This window comes from Anoplolepis gracilipes, chromosome 3 (assembly GCF_047496725.1).
Source record: "Anoplolepis gracilipes chromosome 3, ASM4749672v1, whole genome shotgun sequence".
NCBI classification, from domain to species: Eukaryota; Metazoa; Arthropoda; class Insecta; order Hymenoptera; family Formicidae; genus Anoplolepis; species Anoplolepis gracilipes.
Genome location: NC_132972.1, coordinates 5,238,445 through 5,247,638, shown reverse-complemented (window position 1 = coordinate 5,247,638; position 9,194 = coordinate 5,238,445). Strand labels below are relative to the sequence as shown.

The 9,194-nt window shown below is 26.8% G+C and overlaps 2 protein-coding genes across 5 annotated transcripts; one reads left to right on the top strand and one right to left on the bottom strand.

Moving 5' to 3' along the window:
• Positions 1-3,944: 3,944 nt before the first annotated feature.
• On the bottom strand, positions 3,945-5,861 carry Iscu (Iron-sulfur cluster assembly enzyme). The gene is made up of 4 exons (XM_072887658.1): positions 5,645-5,861; positions 4,696-4,920; positions 4,437-4,515; positions 3,945-4,289 (listed from the first exon to the last, which is right to left on the bottom strand). Exons 1-4 carry the CDS (start codon positions 5,732-5,734, stop codon positions 4,189-4,191), a joined length of 495 nt encoding a protein of 164 aa, XP_072743759.1. The 5' UTR covers positions 5,735-5,861; the 3' UTR covers positions 3,945-4,188.
• A 446-nt stretch (positions 5,862-6,307) lies between these two features.
• On the top strand, positions 6,308-8,316 carry LOC140663465 (uncharacterized). Of its 4 annotated transcripts, XM_072887654.1 has the most exons (6): positions 6,308-6,433; positions 6,689-6,876; positions 6,959-7,150; positions 7,367-7,557; positions 7,652-7,860; positions 7,987-8,316. In XM_072887654.1, the coding sequence occupies exons 1-5, from the start codon at positions 6,418-6,420 to the stop codon at positions 7,821-7,823; spliced, it is 759 nt and encodes a 252-aa protein (XP_072743755.1). In that variant the 5' UTR covers positions 6,308-6,417; the 3' UTR covers positions 7,824-7,860; positions 7,987-8,316. The 4 variants fall into 4 exon arrangements, with proteins under 4 accessions (XP_072743755.1, XP_072743754.1, XP_072743757.1 ...); XM_072887653.1 differs by having other exon boundaries at positions 7,652-8,316; XM_072887656.1 differs by having other exon boundaries at positions 6,334-6,415; positions 7,652-8,316.
• The last annotated feature ends 878 nt before the right edge of the window (positions 8,317-9,194 follow it).

Genomic DNA, 9,194 nt, shown 5'->3' with positions numbered 1-9,194 from the left:
GTACCAAATCATCGAATTCGATTTCATCTCTATCCGTTTAGCCGTCCAAGTCTCGACCTTGCCAAGCCTACAAGCGTGAAGAGGAGAGCAATAGCAGAATGGAAAATTTAGAGAAACACGAGGCGCGTGAGGCGTAGGATTTCATGCGCCATGAGACATATCCGTCATCACATTCAACCACTCTTAAATTTAATATTTATCACTCAGCTGACTGTTCCTATTCCGCGAATCCAAGAAAACTAACATGATACCAGATTAGCCAGACGTTACAGTTTCTTATACGAAGCAAAATTATCGTTAGTTTGAAAAAAAAAAAAATCTGTATATTATTACAAAATTTATCCTCACATTTGGATAAAAAAATATCTTTTTGCTTATTATATATTTTAAAAGCTAGAGATATAATAAAAGCATTGTATAATTTCAATTCTTTAATTTTCTATTTGTTATGCTTATTATGACAACAGCTTGATGAAATTGCTAAGCATTTGAAAGCTTTGTGATAAATTTTATAGCTTGCAGCTTAACAATTCTTTATGCTTCGAAAAGCATTAATTTATATAAGTATTATAATTCCGTCTGAATCTATTGAACTACTATAATATTATAATACTAATATAAATAATATCTATATAGAATAATTCGTAAAACTGATAATATATGTATATAGTCTGCACGTCTGTGTACATATAGACTATTGTTTACATATGCATATTTAAAGAGGATTATATGGATCTGTTACGTCAAAAATTAAAGCAGTTAATACATTTCGAGATTTATGAATTTCATATTGCGCAAAGTAATTTCAGTCTTTTAAAATTATATAAAATTATTTGACATGAAATTATATAAAATTATAAAAAATTGAAAATAATAATTAATTTGTAAGTTAAAGTAATGATTTGCTTTGTAGAATAAAAATTTTCATTTTTATAAATTTTTGTAATACAGTCTCTATGAAATTTTCGTCGTGTAATCACTATAGAACAGTTAGTTCGATGTAAGATAATATTTACAATTTTGAAATTAAATTCTACAAGGCAAACATTCACTTAAACTCATAAATTAATTGTTAATTTTTAAAAGGCTAAAAAGTTCTTTGCACAAATGTCAAATTTATGAATCTTGAAATGTATTAGATGTATTAACTTTTAATATAGTTAATCTGTATAGTTCTTTCTTAAAAAATTTAAAGAAGCAGATAATTCGTAAATGTCCATAGTATAATCATCAGTATCGTTATAGCATAATACTTTTATACGATGTGATAAAACCAAAGAAAAAGAAAGATAACCGATAATCGAAAATGAATTCAGGCTGTGATTGTGTAACAATATTATATAATTATGCTCACAGACGCGTACATAATTCTAGTCATTCATACAATCAATATATAAAAAAAAGATTATGATCAATATAAGATTAAGAAAATAATCACTTAATTTGGCAATAACAGTGTGTAATATGTAAGTCATATTTTATCTTTAAAAAATAAATTTAAAACTAAAATAAGGTCAAAGCATATTTTAAAACGTATCTTATACATAATTTTTGAATGAATTTTTATTGAAGCTTCTCTCTCTCTCTCTCTCTCTCTCTCTCTCTCTCTCTCTCTCTCTCTCTCTCTCTCTCTCTCTCTCTCTCTCTCTTTCTCTCTCTCATTAGCATAAAATCTTTCGATAAGCGTGAATTTGATAAACAAGAATGATATCATAAACACTGGGCTAAAGTCGAATGAAATAAAGTAGTCTCTTGTGACCACGACTACGACTTAATTAATTAGCTGTTTCCTTTGGTAAACCGAATGGAAACGCACGCAGTACATAAATTCGTTCTTATTAAGCATCAATTGGTGTTGTGACAACTATAGGACAAAGAACGAAGTCAATGATCATTGTCCTGTCATATCTAGTTGTGCCCTCACATCAATGATGTGTTTTTCAAGTTAAATAGATAGATGGAAAAAAAATTATATTAAAAAATATTTCAAAATTTTTCTCTGATTAAAATATATATTCATCAACTAAAAAAATTTGAAAAAAAAAATATTTTAGTACATTACATTAAAGTGTAATACATAGTATAGAATATCTTCTAGTTCTATCTTTATCTGATATCATTTTATTCTGATTTTTAATATTAAAATATTAGTTTAATAAAAAGCTCAGATAAAAAGATATAAAAGAAATTAATAAAATAAAATTTATTCTTTAATTATATGTATAATTAAGTAATAAGAAAAAGAATACTATGATAATTTATTTTCAGATAGAATACAAAGTCATATATAATTAATAATTTGTACACATGTAATATAATAATTTATTTATCTCTCGGTATTTTAAAAATTTGTTAAAATTTTCAACATTTAGGGAGAAAAAATCTTTGCTTTTTGATATTGGAAAAGATGTCGTTATTCTTATTCCGACATATAACATTTCTGATTCAGAAGTATGTGATTGTTTTGAAATGATCTATTGTAACTAGAGCTATGAGCTCGAAAGGGAAATATGAGCCAAAATTAATTAATATTTCTGATTCAGAAATATATATATATATATATAATTATTTTTGAAACAACCTGTGTGTTGCGACTAGAGCTATGAACTAGGAAGAGACGAAGATATATAAGCCAGAATTAATTAACCGACATCGTCCGTGGCATTCCTCGCGAGAGAGCAAGCGTTCTTCTACGACGAACATTCTTGTAATTCTCACTAATTGCGTTCCTAGAAGTATTGCAATAAATATACTCGCGACAAGAGAGGACCGTTATCGGCACGGATTATCTCCTGTGAAATCAACGATTCGTGTTGTATCACTTTAAGGAATCATTAAGTACATTATTCGCGATTAGATTGAAGGCGACTCGATTCGAATCTCGCAACGTTTTATATTTGTCAGGTTTTTCACAATAAAATTTCAAACAATTTACTTCGTTAATTCATATAAAATTCATATAAAATATGCAAATTCTCATTCGAAGAAGGAAACTGTAATTTCTCCGCAAAGTCCAATTACCTACTACTCCAATTTCTTTGGAACATGTAGAAAAAAAGAGAAGCATACACGCGATTTTTTCTGAATAAATATTGTATGAAATAAATGAGGTATCAATTATATAATTATACTTATAATTACATAATTATACTCGTCAGTTAATTTTTTTAAATGGATTTTGCTTTTTAACTTTTAGAATCTTAGATTCACATTAAGAGTTTAATTAGCAAAAATACATAAGATTGAAAATTTGTGAAAATGTATGACCTCTTTTATTTCTTTCATGTCAAGAAGGGTCGATTTTAAATTAAGAAAAAAAAAGACGGGATGGTAAAGAATAGCAAGATAGTAAATACATTTTTAGGTACATTTCGTAATCGTTTACAATGCAAAAAAATAGAATATCTCGACGGTTTTGTCAAGAAATATTAGTTCAAGTACAAAAACGATGGATTTAAAGCAAAAATTTCTTTTTACATTTTTTTCGAATTTACGAAAGAAGATAAAAAAAATATGTATACTATAAAAATATATGTAATATATATATCAATAATTGAAACAAAAAATAAAATCTCTCGTACGACGCAAAAGCATAGCTGGGGGCATTTCATATAACGAGGCAATCGCGTCGTTGCAGCGCAAAAGATAAAGGCCGTCCAAGATGGAAAACACGCGCACGTCACGAAGTGCGTGTTTTACGAGTCACTCAATTTTAGGTCGTCGCACATGGCCCCCGTGACTTTTTCATTGATAACAACATCGATCACACGTATATAGATTTATCGCGTCAGTCACCGCATGACGTAAGAACCACTGTTCTTCTAATCATCTCTTGATATTCAATAAATGATAAAGTCAATATATGTATTTCGCGAATAGAAAATAGAATACAAATTGTTCACAGTGTATTAAGAGAGATGATAGGACATGTTTCGTTTTCAAAATTTAATTAAATAAATTTATTTCATCTAACAAAATAGTACAGTACAGGTACAATTTTTACTTCATCTTAGTAATATAAACATTTTTAGAGGCGAGATGGTAGACTAAGGAATGTTATTTCCCTAGCTCTAAATACGATAGTTATAATAGTATGATAATGTTCTTAGAGTAAGTAAATAATATCTACGAGAAGAGAAGGATAAATATATCTATTTTTATTACTATCACATAATTACATAATCAATTTTAACTCTTGATGTTGGTCGCCTCTTTCTGCGCTTTCTCCTTTGACTGTTGTTTGATACGATAATCTGACAGAGCAGCCTTAATTGCGTCCTCGGCAAGCACTGTAATTAAAAAAAAATTTGCATCAAAATTAAAATTAAGTAATCTTGATATATAATCAAATGTACATTCAAGTTTTATTAATATTTTCTAAATATATTTTTTAATAAGAAAAAAGTTTTAATTATAGCATCAGCATGTATACTTACTCGAACAGTGCAGCTTGACAGGAGGAAGGCAAAGCTCCTTAGCAATGTCAGTATTTTTTAGCTCCAATGCCTCATCCACCTATGAAACAAATTTAAAACAGAAAATTTAAACAAAAGCCAGAAGATTTTGTACATAAAATATTTTATAAAAATAAATTCTCTTTTATATAAAAAAAAATAATAATAAAAGAAAGAATATATATTTTTCTCTTAAGCATTGTATCATGCTAAATTATAGATTATGTAAGAAACATCTTACCGTCTTTCCTTTGACCCATTCTGTCGCTAAAGAACTTGAAGCAATAGCGGAACCACAACCAAAAGTCTTGAATTTAGCATCAATTATCTTGCCATTTTCATCAACTTTGATTTGAAGTTTCATCACATCACCACAAGCAGGGGCTCCCACAAGACCTGTTCCGACTTGTCTATCATTCTTATCCAATGAACCAACATTTCTCGGATTTTCATAGTGATCTAGTACCTAATTATGTCATCAAAATCAGAATATTTGCCTGTCATTTCAGAAGCATAATGATGTATAAATAACAATACATAACATCATGTGACACAATAAATAAATTACTTATTAATAACATGATTAACATTTAATATAATTAAATTTAATTGGTTTATTTCTTTTATTGATTTATTGTCACATACAACAAAGTATACTTATAATAAATAAAAATTAGTAGTTGTGAATTAATAAATTTTTTCTTACTGTAACAAATTATAAAACATAATTTAAATAGTAATTGAAACGTAATAAAGTGATGTCAAAGTGACGTAAATCTATTTATAATTATTCACAAATAATAGATTACGCCATATTACACCACATAAACAATCAGCTGTGACTATTACAGAACAATATTTCAAATTATAGAAAATAGCTATTCACAAAATGTAAAAAAATCCTTATATGTATAAACAAGAGTCTCTAAAAAGAGATCGTGTTTATATAAATAACTTAATAAATCGTAAGTCAATCAAAGTATCAAAACACGGTATCGATATAAAAGGAATAAAAATGAGATAACCTTCGGGATTATATTTATATCGCAAATTTAACATTAAACTAAATAGAATTATGTAAATGCAGATGTAATAATAATAATCAGAAAAAAATCACTAATACATGCAAAATGAACACGATTAGAGGTTAGGAGAGCGGTATGATAAGCACGTAAATTGATTATATTTACATTCACATGATAAAACACGGCTGGAACGCTCCGTGAGATGATCCTAGACGATGTCCCAATTCTGACGGGCAATGCCCGGAATAGTGCCATTTCGTTTTTATGCGCACTTTATCATAAGCTCACGATAATCTATAACGATGAATAATCGATATACAACCCTTGTTCTTTCAATCCTTTTCCACTTTGAAGTTTTTGCAATCAACAGCCACGATGCACGAATACATCGAGATGTTGATACTTGTGTCTAAAAAGTTAAAGTCACTATAATCTAGTGACTTTATAAAAAGTGATGTAAGTGAAGGCATTTCTGCCACCTTTAGAAAGATTAAATTCTAGGTCTAGATATAATTTTTTCTAGATTTATTTTATTTATTTAAAAGTCAAAAGATATATTATTAATAAAGTGCGTAATACAATAATATATATATATATATATATATATATATATATATATATTATTAATAAAGTCTACAAAAAATAATATGCAGATAATATTTGAGTAACTATACTAGAGAGAAACCTCAATGTGCAAAGATTGGCTGCGTTCAGCAGAGAAAGCAAATCAGTGAGCGCTTAGTGATTCTTTATTGTGATTGGTTTCTGCACTTAGATCCATCGAAGGTCTAAATGCAAGAACCAATCACAATAAAGAATTACTAAGCGCTCATTGATTTGCTTTCTCTGCTGAACGCAGCCATTGAGTTCTCTGGAATATAACCTGAAAGCGATATTATAGTAAACACACCCATATGTGTTGCTAATGTAATATACGTATGTATTTAAATAGAGGTAAACTATATTTTATTTATGTTTAATATCCGCTCGATTTTTTTAAAATTCCGCTCGAGCATTTGTTCGTTATTTAATCGCACATATGTGACTTCTCTATGTGTATACATATGTGCAACTATCAACTGATTTTATAAAATAGGTATTTAAAACAAATCATGGTTTATACAGTGTCGTTTATAGAGCTGATACTTATTTATATTTGTAATAATGATAATTTTTAAAGTTATTAATATTTAATTGACTTATCCTTAGAAACATCGTCATTAGCGATTATTATCAGAATGGAAACTGAAGATGTTGATAATATAAGGATGAATAATAAAAATAGTTCTGAGGATGAATCGGAAAGTGAAGGTCTGGAAGAGGAATATTGCAGTGATGCGACATATTTAGCTCGACAAATGGCATTAGAAGAAAAATTATGTTCAGCAGACTCGACAGTAATAATTTCGAAAGAAATTTAATGTAATAAAATTTTTGCAAGTGAAATATAATATACTGTATATTTATTTTCTATTGCAGAAATTATATAATTTGCATGTACAATTGAGACATAAAGTGCCACCGCAACATGAAATTGAAACACGTGCAGGATCTCGTATGCCAACAAGAGAGCAAATAAAAAAGTTTGAAAAAATAGTGCCAATAAGAAGAGGCTTGTATTCTCTTGAGGAAGACAAAGTTATCAATAGGAATTGGAGAATGTTTTGCAAGGTATGTAAGACTAATTTTCTTCTAATATTTATTTTTAACAAAATTATATATAAATATTTTCTTTGAATGTTTAAATAGATTTAAATTTTCTATATATTATTATATATATTTATATATATTGTACACTAACACTATATATATTTCTATATATTATACACTGACACACATATATATTGAATAGAAAAATTGCTTACAACATTTGAAATTTTGAAATAGATACATAACTGGAATATAAACATACTTCATCCCTTTTTACACTTAAGAATTGATAACAGACAAACATATATACGTAATACTAAAGAAAGGCGGAAATTTGTACAATTCTTAGCTGATGGTTTACCAAATAGAACTTTGTACAGCGTCTACCATAGATTTAAAAATTTATATGAAAATAATGTAATAAGAAGGTATATATAATATATATTTATATACATTTAAACTGTTTTCTTTTTTCTTCATAGATAGTGGTCGATATTGTAACTTTTTAATTAAAATTTCTAGGTTTAAACCTGAAGAAGATGAAATGATAATAGATCATTTAGAAAATAACCCTACTCTTGATGAAAAATGTAAATATGTTGATTTAGCTAAAGCTCTTCGAAGAACAAGAAATTCCATTTGGCGACGTTATCGATTATTGCAGAAAAAGAAAAAAAAAATTAAAGATTCATAGATATTATATATTATTTATCCAATAAAAATCTACAATGGTATGGCTATTAATTAATCTGTTTTCAGTATTATAAACACAAATATGATAATGCTGAAATACAAATATATTGATATTTTAAAAGAAATTTGTTTTATAAAATTTTAATATATATTATAATTTGCAGTGCCTTACACACCCATGCACACACTAGTTTTTTATAAAATTCTATTTCTTGCATGTTAACACATCTATATATTGTAATAAAAGAAACTTTTGAAATATACATAAGGAATAATTCTAAATTGACAATTAGATCAAGTTAGTAGAAAGTACATACACGTTGGCAGTTCTTAAAAGAAATCTAAACATTTATTTGTAAACGAAGTTTGTTTATCTGATATGTTCTACATATAAGAAATTAGAGATAAATTTGCCAATGAAAAGTTTGATGAAAGGAGAAAACAGAATATATTATTTGTACATACATAAGTGCACTCAAATGTATATAAGAAATTAAAAATATAATATTTTTATAAAATATCGTACTTCTCTATTTTATTGTGATTAACATATCTTTATTAAATAAGTCTTATTTTATATACGTTTCAAAATTAAATATTTTACACAAAAAAATGTGTAAAAAATATTGTGATTAAATATCTAAATTTCAATATCAATTGTATTATCCAAATGAAAACTATAAAAAATTATTTCATCGTTATACTCATAACAGAAAAAATGTGATATTTCGTGTATTTTTAAATGTACATAGTACATGCCTATTCAAAATTTTATTAACTTTTTATTAATTTTGTACTAATTAAAGTATAGTATAAAGTACTTGCCATCTGATTAAATGTATTCTTGTTTATTATCAATTAGCTTGATCTATTTCTTATGATTTGGTATATATCTTATGAGAGATTTTATCTTTAGTTTTTCCTGAATGCTGTTTATAACTGAAATGATGTCCAATCAGATGTACTTCTTATATAAATTTTAATATAAGCAAATATCTATTGAAACAAAATTAAATAGGCGCTGTAAGGAAAAAAAGGTAGGTAAATATATTTTGTAAACAGCTATATAATGCTATTTAACACTATTTGGATATGATAAGACAGAGAGATCCATGTTATGACAAGATTTATGAGCTAAATAATACTTCTACATGTTAGCAATAAGCAAAAAATATAATAAAATAATACTAGCTAAGATTTTTAAAATAAAAATTTTACATTTAGAGAGTAAGATTTTATTACAAGCTTTATAAATCATTAAATATTTAAATGAAAATGATCAGTCTCGTTATGTATATATATTTGTACATTTCTTATTTTTTTCTTTAGTTTATAAAATCATTCTCTAATCATCCATTTGATTAAAAATCAA

Coding starts and splice junctions, on each gene's coding strand:
- Iscu (XM_072887658.1), bottom strand. CDS start 5,734: ATGGCACTATTCCGGGCATTGCCCGTCAGAATTGGGACATCGTCTAGG. Junction 4,921..5,644: donor CCGTGTTTTATCATGTGAAT/GTAAATATAATC, acceptor TGACATAATTAG/GTACTAGATCACTATGAAAA. Junction 4,290..4,436: donor TGTCAAGCTGCACTGTTCGA/GTAAGTATACAT, acceptor TTTTAATTACAG/TGCTTGCCGAGGACGCAATT.
- LOC140663465 (XM_072887654.1), top strand. Junction 6,877..6,958: donor TATGTTCAGCAGACTCGACA/GTAATAATTTCG, acceptor TTTCTATTGCAG/AAATTATATAATTTGCATGT. Junction 7,151..7,366: donor ATTGGAGAATGTTTTGCAAG/GTATGTAAGACT, acceptor ATTTTGAAATAG/ATACATAACTGGAATATAAA.